General features: G+C 41.8%; 1 protein-coding gene across 5 annotated transcripts in view; it reads left to right on the top strand.

Moving 5' to 3' along the window:
* Positions 1–466: 466 nt before the first annotated feature.
* Positions 467–15553, top strand: part of MAK (male germ cell associated kinase) — a 56988-nt gene continuing 41901 nt past the window's right edge. For 3 of the 5 annotated variants that reach the window (XM_082730916.1, XM_082730913.1, XM_082730917.1), the window contains exons 1-2: positions 541–709; positions 6285–6623. In XM_082730916.1, coding sequence (XP_082587042.1) covers positions 6523–6623 — 101 coding nt within the window. In that variant the 5' untranslated portion in view covers positions 541–709; positions 6285–6522. Of the gene's footprint in view, positions 710–1927; positions 1985–6284; positions 6624–15553 lie in introns of all 5 variants that reach the window. The other 2 variants (XM_082730914.1, XM_082730915.1) reach the window with 2 other exon arrangements.

Here is a 15553-nt window from a genome sequence, read left to right as displayed (position 1 = left end):
CTTAGTAGGTTCTCTGAATGAATAAATGAAAACAAACTTAGAAGTGTGGCCTAGGAGGTAACACATACCTGAATAGTTGACTGACACAAGGGACTGCAAACCGAGAGCAAATTTCCCCCAGGTGGTATATGCATAAGCAAATTAAGTACGGGTCAACATGTGTATCTTTCTTCTGCCCTTTCCAAGTCTGCAAACCAGATTTAACGAATCAAATTCTTTTGTAGAACGAATCCAAGCAAAACCAAAACAGAATAAAGGGCAAACAAACCAACTTCCGGCAAAAAAAAAAAATCTGTAAAGGTAACCAAGACTTTTCCCAAGCCCCAAATACAAAGAACGCCAGCTCTCTAGGCGCCCGGGTGTCAACGGAAGCCCTGCCCTGAGGGAGGCGGGGCTTGCGAAACGGGGCGGGATATGTCCGGGTTGACCACGCCCTCAGTGGGCGGGGTGTAAGCCGGCAGGAAGCGCGGAAGCCTGCGCACGCCCCCGCCGTTTCCTAGGAGACGAAACACACAAGACGCCAGAGCTTCACAAGGGAGCGAAAGAGGTAAGCGGCGGGTGCTGGGCAGGTAATCCCTTGCGGGCTGCGGGGCTGCCACCCTCCGTCCGATCCAGCCCGAGCCTGTCCAGAGAGGCCCGCCCGGCATGTCCCCTCGGTGCCGCGTCCTACCAGGGCCAACCTCCGCCGACAGAAGGGCTCTGGACACTGGTAGGGGGAGGGACTGGGGAGAGAAGGACCGGGGCGGGGGGCGAGGGCGAAGCGTGGGGAGGGGTCCTTCTGCGCCTACCTCGTTCTTGCTCTCCGACGTCTCCTGGGCCACTTTTCCGTGTTCCTTGACCGTAGGGTAGATTCCGGGCGGGAGGAAGACGGCGGGCATCCCTCAGTGTGAGGACCCCCGCCCCGGACCCTCTCCGTTTTGATCCCCCTACGCCCCTCGCCCTTTCCCCTCCACCCTCACGTCCACCGCTCGCTCTACTGCCGGGAGTTGGGAGTGACAGGAGTGAGGGAGAAACTACTTTAGGAGTGAAGAGTCAGAAGCGGGATCGCGTCCCGGGCAGGTAGCGGAATTGAGTTCAGAACTACTGCAAAATAAAAGAGGAAGGAAAAGAAAGAAAACTGGGTCTAAATTCTGCCCTCGTTCGTGCATCCCAAATGACTCCCAAGGGAATCCCGGCGCAGGATGGCCTTGAGGGGCTCCCAGCAGTAACCCCGCCAATACGGCTGCCGGCTGCCGGGGTGCCAGGGGATCACCCGCAGGGCCCGGGGACGACCCGTTCCGGTACATCGGCAGGACCCCGGCCCCAGGAGTCTTTTAAAGGGCCTTAGTTTGCGGAAAAAGGATGAGACAGCCGGCGTGATGAAAACTTTCTTACCGCAGATTAAGATATTTTAATTTAGGGACAGAGTCTGGAGGGGGCAGGGAAGTGGGGAGCAATAAAACTGATTTTAGGGGCTTGTAATTTCAGTTCTTAAGGAGATTAATTATATTTAGATAATAATTTTAAAAGAGCACACATCTGTCCTAATGATAACGAAATTCTTTGAACCAAAGTAACAATTTACTCTCCAGCCTTCGGACTTAATTTTACGTCCACCATGCCCCAATTCACCGCAGCGTCTGGGGAAGGGAGACCCCCCACACCAACCCCCCACACCCCAAGGCGGCCCCTTAACTGCCTGTGCAAAGCTGGCCGTGCACAAAGTTGTTTGATCTCTTCGTTGGGGTGGTTTTTTATTTTGTTTCGTTTCAGAATAATGTGTGAATGTTCTTTTAAACACGCAATCTTTGTTGTTCCACTCTAAAAGCTCTCCTTTCAATTTCTGTAAAACATGCGTCTTGGTGACTTTGAGACCTTTATTTGTTTTGCTCTTAAACAACTTAGTGATTTTTAAAACGTTATTATTTTTTAAAAACGTTAATGCCAGCGTTGGAGTGATATCGTTCCAGTAGGATCTGCAAAGACGAGCTGAGGAGTTCCAAAGGTTATCTGTTCAGTGATTGGCAGAGGCAAGTTTTACCCTCCATTTGTCCTCTGTGTTAATCTTCTTTAATCCTGTCTAAGTCCCTTTTAGCTGGCAGAAGCCCTTGAGAATACAGCTTAAGTTTACAGTAATTGCGCATTTAAATACATGGTACTCGTGCACTTAGATAAAAACAAGAAAACTATAATGGGAGAGAAATTATAAGGGTATTTGTTTAATGTAGGTCTATAGTTGAGGCTCTAAATCTCTTTTCTTTAAATCAAACTATAACGTTGTTTAGCCATAGGAGAGTCACTAAATATTGTAGGTTAATTGTAGAAAACTCCAAGTTCCTAACAGTTCTGCTAAATTAAAGATCATAGTTGTATTACATTGACTTCTGTCCTACCTTGTTGTATGTATGAACGTATAAATGGAAATATACAGACATTTGACCCTTGAACAACACAGGGATTAGGAGTGTGAACCTCCACATGGTCAAAAATTCCAGTATAATTTTTGACTCACCAAAAACCTAATAGCCCACTGTCCACGAGAAACCTTACTGATGGCATAAACAGTTAATTAACACATATTCTGTATATGTATTATGTGCTGTATTCTTCCAATAAAGTAAGCTAGACAAAAGAACATGTTATTAAGAAAATCAGAGAGAAAATACATTTACAGTACTGTCTGGTATCAATCGGGAAGAAATCCGCATATAAAAGGACCTGTACAGTTGAAGCCCATGTTGTTCAAGAGTCAGCTGTAGAGATGGAAATAGTCACATACATAAGAGGTCATGTTACTACATCTCTGTTCATCATAATTTGTCTTCTGTAGATCAACAGAGAAGAATAAATGTAACCTGTAGAGAAATATTATTGTGTGTGAACTGAGGACCTGTAGGCAGCCTCTGTTTTCTTAACTTACATCTATTGCTTTGGACTAGTAATTAGTTTAGCAGTTTGCTATGGTACACCGGTTAAAGTAGTTGTTTGTCTGAATTGAAACATGGGAATTATGATTAAAAAATAAACAAAGTCTTCACCTGGATATCTGTGCCTCTTTACATGAGGCTCTTGTCTTTATATTATCAAGAGGATACAGGGACAGCTGAAACGGTCAGCTTCTAACCCTGGAAAACTGTTTTGTAATTAATATGACTCAAAAGAGTCCTCTCTAAGGTTTTTGCTTGGGAGTATAGTATGTAAACTTATTTTACTTAAAGGTTAGGTAGGCTTAAACTGGACATTCTCTGAGAGCCCCAAATTAGACCTTTTTAAAATCTATAATCTTCATCACGCCACCCCTTAAATGACACAAGCTGAGAAATGGCTGGGTCCCCTGTTTATTCTTCCCTGGATATAAGTAGACCTTATGCTGTAGTCACCCTCACTTGAAACGAACTGTTTTTCCAGGTTTATTTGGAAAGTGGTTGGTTAGGCTAGGCATGAAGTTTTTATAATTTCCTCTCCAAAAATGGTTGGGTTTCCAGGCCAATGAGAAAGTCATCAATGAGTGAATGATCTGTAGTGCTGATAATACTGGTGATGGTGGTGCTTGAGGGTCCTAACAGTGGAAGATAAAGAGATAATTAATTCCACTTTTAGAGGCTAAGTCACTGCGAGGTAAAATTGGACTGTTTCTTGCAGCCTCTCACCTCTGCCGTTGGGTTCCCACCTGGCCAGCTCCCTCTTTCATTCCCTTCTCAAGCAAAATGTCCTTTTCCAGAATTGCCTACATTACTTCCTGCCTATCAGACCCTCAGTGGTAGTCCTCGGTTAGGTATTAACATGAAAGAAAAGATGATGCTATTATCCTACTGAATTTCTGAATTAAGAAGTTAGTTGTCTTAGCTCTACTTCCTCCCTTCCTCCTGCACTACTTTCTTCCCCTCCACTGTTTCTGGCCTATTATTTTTATAGTGTCCTTCGGGGTATAGAGCCAGGTACAGCCTTGGGGGTCTAGTACGGGTAAGGAGTAACATTTGCAATTTCCATTTGGTCATTAGCATCTTGGTATTTTAGGGTAAGGAAATGGGTTAGGAATCTTTAAGTGGAGGTGGGGGGGTAGGTTTCATTGTGGGGCAGACTCTGCATGGTTTTGAGGGAAAATGGGGGGTGGGGGTAGTTCCTTTGGCTTCATCAGTGATTGTAAAAGCCAGTACGAATGGGTTCTTTAGAAGTTGGGGACTACCCTACAAAAAACAAGCAGCCTCAAACCTAATGCAAGTACTAGACTGACTCCATCATTGATTCTCTGATTGATTATCGACACATTATATTATAGATTACAATCCTACTGATACGATGAACACTGTGGCCTTACAGACAAATATATTCTCTGTATTGTTACTTATCCAGAAAGGATCAGTAAACCTGTAGACAGCACTTTTCCTTAAAAGAGAGGTGTATGCCACCTTAAGTGAGACAAGCTAGAAAAGAGGTCAAACAATTAAACACTGTCGATAACAAATGGCAAAACATTGATTTAATAAAATTCTAAATAAGGATAAGTGCATTTTAGTCCGTGTTTTGCTTAATCATTAACACATAGTACAAAAAACAACCCAGAGGTGCCCAGTTGGAAGAGCACGTGACCTCATGGGGTCATGAGTTCAGGCCCCATGTTGGATGTAGAGATTATTTAAAAATAAAATCTAAAAAAAAAAAAAAAACCCGGAAGATCTTTCAAAAATAAATTTCCTTATGCAGAAAAAGGAAAAAATTAAGAAAAACAAATACATGTGTGGGTCAGGAACCATAGGGAAGGGGCGTTGACTTCCTTTCTATAAATGCCTTAATATTTCGATTCCATGTGTGTGTAGATTGTAAAGATCACTTACAGAAAACTCGATTTTCAGGCAAATGGGGAATCATTTGCTGGCATCCGTCGGTCAGATTTAAGCTGAAAAATACCCAAATAGGTACGGAATCTACTATTGTGACCTCTTTTTTAAGATCCTGGCCACAGTTATCACAGCCTAAATTAATTCACACATAACTTTCAAGGGGGTATTATCTATATGAAGTAAAGTAAATGAAACCCTAATACACCCCCACCCTGTTCCTTAAAAGTCCCACAGGGTTCTTCCAACCTTTCCTGTGGATGAACACACTCTGTAATAGGCAACAACACAGTTTTATTGTCCTTCCTTGCACTTTTTGCTTCTTCCTCCTGAAAGCCTGCTTTTGGAAGTCATAGGTACTTTGATATCCTGTGGGTCCGAAATTTCTGCATATAATAGAGAAACAATTTCTATAATTTTATTTGGTGGCAATGAAACAGTACTACAGTGAAGGCAAAGCAATCTTTGAATGAAGCATCAAATTATAAAACAAATTATTTGAATGGTGCAGAGCATTTTGTTACCATCTGGAACTCACCATAAAACCTTGTAACAGAATGACAGCAAAGTTTAAAAGCAGTGTAAGAATGAAATGAGAAGCAGCTCCTTGAAACAGATGTAAGAGGGAATAACGGGAAGAAACTACTGAATGTCATCGTAATGGGGCACACAGGAAAGCCAGCACTGTGTTCTGTTTTTCTTCAGTTGCAGTAATACAATCAGGACCTACCGAAACCTGTACCTTTCTAATACATTCGGACCCACAGTCCCTCATCTGTTTCAAAATTCACAAAACTCTGAACAATGACCATTTTAAAATAAATTTGTGCAACAATACAGCGTAACATGAACTACAAGCTGCGATGCCAGCGTTTATTTTTTACTTTGTGGACATTCCTTAATTTTATTTTACTTTGTGGACTTTCAACAGTTTTCTGCAGCTACATTAAGATGCTGCTTGGGAGGTGTTACATGACCTATGCTATATCCACCATATTACTTTTCTTAAAATGTACGGATTCCTGGATTCCAAACACATCTGGCCCAGGGCTTTCACATATAAGGGATCATGGGCCAAATTAAACGTAATGCAAAAAGTGATTCAAGGAATAGATATTATAGTTGTCTGATTCTCCAATGTCTGACTTGGAATAATACAGATTATATTCAGTGTAAAAGGAATCCTACAAATCATTAAGCTTGTATTTACTGAATATAATGGCATAAATAGCAGGCACCACGTAAATGAAGCAGTCATAAATGAACATTATCAGTCTGTTATATGTGAACCCCATTCCACATAGCACAAAGGACTTACTGACAAATGTTTAACCTACCAGTATGCATATTATAATTCTTCCCTGTGCCTAGGTTACCAGTTAATGAAATGAAATTTCTTTAATGAAATTCTCTCTTCTTGCTCTGTTTTTTGTTTTGTTTTGTTTTGTTTTGTTTTGTTTTTAATAGGGTGTTCGTAGGAATGGAAGCACTGTTTCCTTGCCAGATTCCATATCTCTCTATCTCATGAACCTTTGTAATCCTGGGGAAGATCTTGTGTCTAAGGATGACAAACCTGTCACCGGTATAGCAACAGCAGTCTGAGGGGAAGTAACAAAAAAAAGACCCAAAATAAAGAAGCGTTTGCATTTATATTCAACAAAGAAGTCATTTCAACCGACAACCTCTGTTGCACTGTGTTTCCAAGATGAACCGATACACGACCATGAGACAGCTGGGGGACGGCACCTATGGGAGCGTGCTGATGGGCAAGAGTAACGAGTCTGGGGAGCTGGTGGCCATCAAGAGGTACCGTGTGCGACGCTGCCGAGCTTGGAGCTCTGATCTTTCCTTTCCTTTAGAAAGAGTTCTGGTGTAGCCCCCGCGCTTGTTTAGCTGATGGGGGAATGCCATTCTGGAGGGACACTGCCAGGAGGGAGTTCTGCTTGTCCTCACGGACATGGATTGAGTTTTCTGGTTTGTCCGGCTCTATAATTAGGAGCCGAAACGGAAGCCCATGTTTGGAGATTGTTTAGAATTTAAAGTTGAGTGCAGAGTAGAGTCTGTTATTTCCTTTAAACGACGGGCCTCAAAATCAAATGGTGTTCATATATGAAACAGTTCTGGAGGGTATGTGCTGTTCTCCTAAGCTTACCAATGAAATAGAATTAACTATTATTAACTTAGTTACTTCTTCTGAATCTACAGTATTTGTTACCTATTATACATTAATAAATTTCCCCAAGGCTTGCTGATTTAAGATTTTATTTATTTGTCAGAGAGAAGGAGAGAGAGAGAGCGAGCGCACAAGCACACAAGCAGGCAGAGAGGCAGGCAGAGGCTGAGAGAGAAGCAGGCTCCCTGCGGAGCAAGGAGCCTGATGTGGGACTCGATCCCAGGACTCTGGGATCATAACCTGAGCTGAAGGCAGCGGCTTAACCCTCTGAGCCACCCAGGCGTCCCCTCAAGGCTTGGTGATTTAAAATGGAAACAACCCGTTCTGAACTCCCAGGTTCTGGGGGATCAGGAATTTAGGAGTAGCTCAGCCGGATGGTTTTGGCTCCAGGTGTCTGCTGAGGTGGCAGTCAGCTGCAGGCCGGCCAGGGACCACAGCATCCCCTGGAAGGTGGCTCCCTGGGTTAGTGAACTTGGGCTGCTGTAACGAAGTACCACAGATGGGTGGCTTAAACAGAGATTTCTTTCTTCGTGGTTCTGACAGATTCGTGGTCACAGATGAGCTTTCAGCAGGGGGAATTTCTTCTGTGGCCTCTCTCTGTGACTCGTAGATGGCTGTCTTCTCCCTGTGTCCTCACAGGATCTTCTGCTGTGTGCTAGTCTGTGGCCTAATCTCTTCTTCTTTAAGGACAGGAGTAATACAGGATGAGGACCCACCCTAAAGACCTCACGGAACCTTAATTGATTCTTTAGAGTCTGTCTCTAAATATAATCACACTCGGATATTTATAACTTCAACGTATGGATTTGGTGGGGGCAGTTTAGCCAAGAACAGGCTGTTGTAACAAGGTATCAGCCACAGACTGTGTGTGGCTTCAACCAGGCCAACTTACAGATCTACAGTTCTGGAGGCTACAAGTCTAAGATCGAGGTGTCAGCATGGTTGTTTCCTTCTGCGGATCTGTTCTAGGTCTTTCTCCTTGGCTGACGGATGGCATTTTCTCTCCATGTGTCTCCATATCTCTTCTTCTTCTTTTTTTTTTTTTAGATTTTATTTATTTATTTGACACAGAGAGAGAACACAAGTAGGCAGAGAGGCAGACGGGGCGGTGGGGGGAGGCGGGGAGCAGGCTTGATCCTGGATCATGGGATCCTGGGATCATGACCTGAGCTGAAGGCAGAGGCTTTAACCCACTGAGCCACCCAGGCGCCCTCCATATCTCTTCTACATGGTCTTCCTCTGTGCTTTTCTCTGTATCCAAATTTACCTTTTTTATAATAACAGTCATACTGGATTCAGGTTCACCTTAATTTCATTTTAAATTCACGGCCTCTGTAAAGACCCTGTCTCTAAATTAGGTCGCATTCTGAGGTACTGGGGGTTAGGACTTCAGCATATGAATTTGTGTGTGTAGTGAGGAGGGGGACACAGGTTAGCCCACAACACAACACTCACTCACATGGTTGACAAGTGGCCTGTTCACAAAGGCTTCCACGGAGGGTTGTGTGAGTCCTCTAATGCCATGGCAGTTGGATTCTTCCAGAATGAGTCCTGGAGACTGATTACCACCTCAACCAAATGATGACAGTCTAAAATTTAAAATGCTTTAACAAATGCTCTCCAAATGTTAAACACTTTGAAAAACGATCTAAAGCATTACACATACAAGGAAATAACTTTATAAAATATTGTCAATAGCCATTATTGTCAAATAAATGTACAATGTGCCATAACTGAAATGAAGTATTTACTGAATGGGCTTAATAAAATTCAATACCCACTCGTGACTGGGGGAAAAATGCTCTTAGCAAACAGGAATAAAAAGAAGCTTCCCTAACCTGGTAAGACTCAAACATTCATCATCTTTATGTGAAATATTAGAAGGACTGCTGGTAAAGTTGGTTTTAAGACCAGACTGCCTGCTATATTCCTACTAATTAAGATTGCTTTGGTGATCCTAATGAATGCCATAAGAGAAAAAAAAGGAGGCATCAGTATTAGCCAAAATGAGATGATACCATCTTTATTTATAGATTAAATCATTGTATAAACTCATGCAAATCCTTCATTATGCATAAATAAATTTATACATATAAATATTTTTAGTATATGTGTTGCTGAAGCAAGCACTATATATAAATGTTTTTAAAGAACTAGAAAGACACACATATGATTCATGAAAGCTGTGGCTTCTGGGGAAGGGGTAAAAAAATGAGAATGAGGTTAGGTCTGGTGGAATCATGTAAGGTTATTACCATTGTTCCATTTTGTTTAACAAAATGCACATTATTCCTTGTGGATGGCAAAATCATGTGTTTGTCTCACTGTTCCATTTCACAAGACAGGGAATACCAGCATAGACCTAGATAAAACCTTGAAAGCACTGAAGGGTCCAAAAGGGTAAGAGGTCTGAGGGCTGAGAAGAAGCCATAAGTATATAACTTAGGAATGCTTTGGTATGTGAAATAGAAACCCTAACCAAAAGTTACTTAGATGGGGATTTTTCACACATAAGAAAAAGTCTTGAAGGAGGCAGCCCAGGGCCAGTACCTTGTCCATGCTGTTAACCCAGACGTAGGTTCTTCTGTCTTCAAAACATAGCTGCCTCACCCCTCTCCAGAAGACTTCTGGTTACTTGTCATTGGCCGGAAGTGTGTCACACAGCTCACCTGGCTATAAGGGAGGCTGGGAGACCGAGTACTTAGCTGGGTGTTGGTTTCCCTATAGAGAAGCTGGGATCATAAAGACAAAGAGAAGAGTGGCTTTGGATAGTCAACTCAGAGTCTGCCAGATGGCGTTCCTAACTTCAGGAAGGATGCAGCAAAAATGAATGAGAAGGGGAGGGATCATGGGGAAGACTTGAAGAAAATTTCCGTATTCATTCAGCACACACTTGTGAAGCTCCTACTCTGGTGCTCAGGACAAAATGGGAAAGAGACAGAGGAGTTACAATGTGGGAGGAAGACTGACAAATTAGACAAGTTACAATACAAAATACCATTAAGTCCTATGATGTGGGAATAACGTCCTAGTGGAGCACAGAGAAATGATGCCGAAGAAGTATGCTGGAAGACTTCCCGTAGAACGAGAAATCTCAAGAATGAGAAAAGAGTATCAAGAAAAAGAGGAGGTGGGGCACCTGGTTGCTCAGCCGGTTGAGCATCCAGCTCTTGGTTTCGGCTCAGGTCATGTCAGGGTCGTGGGACTGAGCCCCGAGTCTGGCTCTGCACTCAGCGTAGAGTCTGCTTGAGATTCTCTCCATCCCTCTGCCCCTCCCCTCCAATAAATAAATAAGAGTTTTTTTTTTTTTTTTTAATTAGAAAAAAAAAAAAAGGATGGAAAAGAATGTTCTAAGCAGCAAGGATAATATGTATGTAGGCCCGGATGAGAGAATGTGAAGAATGTGAGAGAATGTGAAGGCTTGCCTGGGGCTGAGGAACTGAAGTAGGAGCTGGAGTATAGATTCTGAGTGGGGCAGAGGAAGGACCTGGTGCCAAAGAGGGAAGCCATGAAGCCAGGTTAAAGAGTTTGTCTATCTTGACTAGAAGGTGATGAAGGATTTTAAGCAGGAGAGTTGTTGGTGTGATCAAATATTGCTTCAAAATGGTCTCTTTAGCAAAAGAGTGGATACTTGATCAAAGGCGACTAGTCAGGAGACTGAAGCAGCCATCTTGGTTAGAGGTGGCAGTGACCTAATCTAAAAAAACTGCATTGAGTATGGATATAAGTGAAAGTACTCAAGGGACATTTCAGAGATAGGCTCTGTAGGGACTGGTCACTGGGCTTGGAGGGAAGGGAGTAAAGCATGTGCAAGAGTCCAGACTAACTCCTGGGATTCTTAAGTGCATGTTCGTGGTGCCATTCACCATGACAGGGGAGACCCCAGGCTTAGGGGTATACTTTTGGACATGATGACTTTAAGAGGCCCACAGGTAACTGAATATTTGCATTCAAAGCAGGTCTGGGCTGGTGATTTGGGAATTGTTAGTCTACAGATGCTAATTGAAGCTATATAGAAGGAAAAGAAAAGAGCTCTTCATAGGGAACACTCAGGAATCCCAGCATATAAAAATGGGCCTTGGGGGAAAAGAAAAAAGAAATGGGCCTTGGAAGAGGTAGGTGTTTGTAGAGAAGCCTGAAAAAAAGCCACCAGAGAAGTAGGGAGAAGACCAGGAGAGTGTAGAAAATATATGGAACCAAGGGAAAAATATAAAGAAGTGCTCAACTAGAAGACAACTAAAAACTAATGACTGAAAAGCATTTAAGTTAGTTAGGAATCTTTCTTGCTTTAAGTGACAAGTATGTAAATTAATAGCAAGTGATGGAACCAATGGCTTAAATAAGTAGATTATTTTTCTTCCATATCAGGAAATCTGGATTTTGATGACTCCAGTGAACTGTATCTAGGTCTTTTCCATCTTCTTCATACTGTGCTGTTAGCATTTATTTGCCCTCAAGCATGTAACTTAGTGGTCACATTATGACTACTTCATTTCCAGGCATTACATGTGTGGTTCAGGGTGTGAAGAAGGGAGAATGATACCAGCAAACCCTTCTCTCAAATTTTAGGTAAACTTGTTTCCCAGAAGCCCCATGATGACTTCCCCTTACATCTTATTGGCTAGAAATGGATCAGATGGTCTCCCTTATGTACAAGAGAGGCTGAGAGGTGAGAATCTACTCTTCCAGCTTCTATACTAGGAGGCAAATGGGAGGAAGCTAGAAATGGCTTTCTGGTACCCAAACCAATATTGGTGTTCTTTGGACTTGGAGAACATGGTATAATTAGTGGCTGTGGTGAGAGCTGTTCTAGTGAAATCGAAGAGGAGATAAGCCAGAATGCAGGGCAAGGAGTAGTAAAAAGTGGGGGTAGTAGAGGCACTGAACTTTGAATAGTCATGGAGTACGTGTCACTTAGTTGCTAAAAAAAGTCACAGCAGGTTTTTCTCAGTACTCTCAGAATCCACTCTCAGGGTGCCTGGGTGGCTCAGAGGGTTAAAGCCTCTGCCTTCGGCTCAGGCCATGATACCAGAGTCCTGGGATCAAGCCCCATGTTAGGCTCTCTGTTCAGCCGGGAGCTTTCTTCCTCCTCCTCTCTCTCTCTTTCTCTCTCTCTCTCTGCCTGCCTCTCTGCCTACTTGTGATCTCTATCAAATAAATAAATAAATAATCTTAAAAAAAAAAAAAATAACCCACTCTCAGAATCCCTGAGTACATGCGATGAATACTAAAATAGAGCTACTGGCAGCATGTACGTGACTTTGTACAGAGTCTTCACGGATTTGTATGGAGAGCAGAGACTGAAGGATGGCAGGGCAGGAGTAGTAGAATGGGGGGGGGGATCAGAATATATAGGTGCTCTTGAGGGGGACAGTGAGTGGGAAGGCTGACCATGGGATCCAAGCTAGAGGAGGAGGCAGGTAAAGCCAAGTGTGGAACAAGTAGACACATACATTTTATCCAATGGTAATGATGGAGAAAAGACAGGAGGATGTGGTCAGAGTGTGAAGTCTGAAAGGCTGAGATCTTAGAGGGTAGAACCATTCCTCATGACAGCAAGGTGTTTATATATAGAAGGGAGCAGCTCTTTGGAGTGAAGAACAATGAAGACAGGCTACCAGCAGGCTTATCAATATGAATGTTCACTCATTACTCCTAAAATTCTTGACCAGACATAATTTTAGGATGGTTTTTGACCTGCAAGAGTCATACAGAAGACTATGCCATTTCTCTCAAGTCTGAGGCAAAGCAATAAACTTGGCTTGAAGAATTAGACCCTGTATTCTCCATTCTCAATGTATCCCTATTTGTTACCAAAACAACCTACATTCCATAATATCCGATCAGGACCATCATCTTGTGCTTCGTGGCCTAAAACTTAAGGCACTGAGAATTCAGGCCACAAATATTGTAGGAATAACACTTTAAATCCATCCAAGTTGGATGAAGAATTCTAAATAAATTCCATGTTGAATACATTTTGTGTAGCAGATGAAGAGCTGCTTTATCGTTAATCTTCAAAGAGCAAGAAGCATGTCCTCTTGAAGGGAAGCATTATCTGGATGAAGGTATTTTTCATTCTGAAAGCCTTTTAAGCAGAAGAATCAGGAGAATGAAGTTTGAGGAGTGAAATGGCGAAGAGTCTGAGCACTAGCGCAGTAGGGAGATAGCCGGGAGAAACCAGGGTGTGGCACGGCAGCTGGTAGATGTCAGAGTGTTATAATTTCAGACATGAACATGGGAAGAAAGTCTGTACTTGATTCAGTAAGCAGTGGGCAAGCCTTCTGAGCAGTCTTGAAATGCCCTCAAACTGGCTTGGATGAGTTGGCGGATGAGTGGTTAGAAGTTGGGAGAACACTATAAAGAAAAAGATAAAAGGTACCTTTTTGAAAATTTTCTTTTTGAAATTTCAATTTATCTCTGGCAAGAAACCTTGTATCTGCTGCCATCAAAAACAAACAAACAAAAAAAGGTTGTAATAATTCATTTCTAGCGGATGGTAGTAAGATCCTCTTATCTCATTAAATTTAAAATATTTATTAAGCTCTCTGCTCTTTAAGGACTTGGAAGGCAATTCTATTTTGGAGGGTCTCCTGTTTGTGGGATAGTTCCTCATGAGTCCAACTGTGGGTACAGAAATTCATCCTGTCATTTAGTAAATACTTATTGAGGACTTGCTGTATGCCAAAAATTGATGTAGCATGTAGGGGTGTCTTCAAGGAGCTTGAAGGAGGAGGATGTTAGAGATAGTAAGTGCTATGGAGAAAAAGCAGAGCAGAAACAGTGACCTAGGAGAGTACTATCCTTTTCTTCAGATCACTAGCTGGGAATAGATAGGAAAATTAGCTCAGGGAATTACTAACAAGGATCAGCCTGAAATGGTCTTTTATTTCCTTGACCAGCCAGCTCTTTCTAGCTCTGTCTGTCTGGGTAAAACTTCTATTTTTTCAGTCTTTCAGTTTTTCCCCTGCTGGTACCCTCTGTTTTTCGGGTCACAACTGACATACTGCTTTATCAAAAAGGCCAGGCCATTATATTTTTTAAAAAGAGCCCCTTACCTCATGGTCCTTGTAACTAATTTGTCTGTTTTGTGTTCACTCATCTAAAGCCTATTTTGTGTTAATGGGAGGTGCCATGATAACCATCTCTGGTTCTCATTTGTACCTTGCCCTGGCATGTAGTAGTTGTTGAATGAATGAATAAATGAAAGAGAAAAAGGCAGGACATTTAAAAGGAGGTGCCTTTTCCTATCATTCTAACAAACTGGCTTAATTTCTTAAAATTAGGTTCTTCACATTGGTTGAAGAAATTAGATAATTGTTTTATAAGGAAACTTCAGTATTTGTTGCATATAGACACCTACATTGCCTTAGGGCAGTATTGATGAGTAGTAGTAATTGATGGGAAGAAATGAATATTAGAATATTAGAATATGTGGATGCAGCCAGTACAAAGTTTCAAATAGAATAAAAATTCCAATTTTTACGAAATTGAAGAAGGAATATACATACTATCTAGTGTCTCAAAAATGGATTTTTAAAAATCTTACAATTTATAAGAATAATAACATCATATGCACAGTTCTGGATGGATTTGATCATTTTCTTAAACTTCTCTTATATACTATATTTGAATTGACTTTTTTAAAAACTGACATTTAAATTTAACATTGTGCTACATTTGCCTTATCAAATTAGCAAGATATTTATAAATCTATAGCATAGAAATGTATCTTTTGGTAAGTAACTTGTAAACCATCAATTTCTTAAACCTCCATAAATTTCTGCACCTTAATGAGAATAAATGAAATTCTCATTCATTAAGGATGCTTTAGAAATAAGAGCAGTGATGCCCTTCATGTCTGTCATAACTGATCATTGATACTGGTAAAAACAAGAGCAACCAGTATTTACTGAGCGCTGAATTAAGCAATTTGCAATAGGCTTTTCATATGCAGTAATTTCTACTTGTAACTATGGAATTTGAGGCATAGAACGGTCAATGGGGAACCTGTACAAGGTCATACCTCAGTGAGTCACTAAGCAAGGGTTTGGAGCCAGCAGGCAGTTCCACAGCCCACATTGTTAATGACCATGGCATGCTGCCAGTTCTTTGTGCTGCCATTCCTTTACTCATTTCCTTACCCTTGTGTATTACACTGTTGAAGGGACTCTGAATAATTCCTATAGGAATTCGTTTAATCAATAAAGATAACTTTAAGCTTCCTGAGAATCTTCTAGAACCCCTCAATAGGAGATTATATTACTAAATGAAAACAGTAGGGCACATAGGAATTTGTAAAATATTTTTTAAAAATTTGAGAGAGAGAGAGAGCATGTGATGGGGGGAAGGGAGGAGAAGTAGAGGAAGAGGATTTCAAGCAGACTCCTACTGAGTGTGCAGCCTGAGGCAGGGCTAGATCCCACCACCCTGAGATCATGACCTGATCATGACCTGAGCAGAAATCATGAGTCAGATGCTTAACTGACTGAGTCACCCAGGTGCTTGTAGGGTCCTTGTTTTCATAATCCAGCTTTGTTATTTCTTTACTTGAAGAAATATT

This window comes from Mustela nivalis, assembly GCF_964662115.1.
Source record: "Mustela nivalis genome assembly, chromosome: 5".
NCBI classification, from domain to species: domain Eukaryota; kingdom Metazoa; phylum Chordata; class Mammalia; order Carnivora; family Mustelidae; genus Mustela; species Mustela nivalis.
The sequence above is the reverse complement of the archived record's forward strand: the minus strand, read 5'-3'. Positions and strand labels throughout refer to the sequence as shown.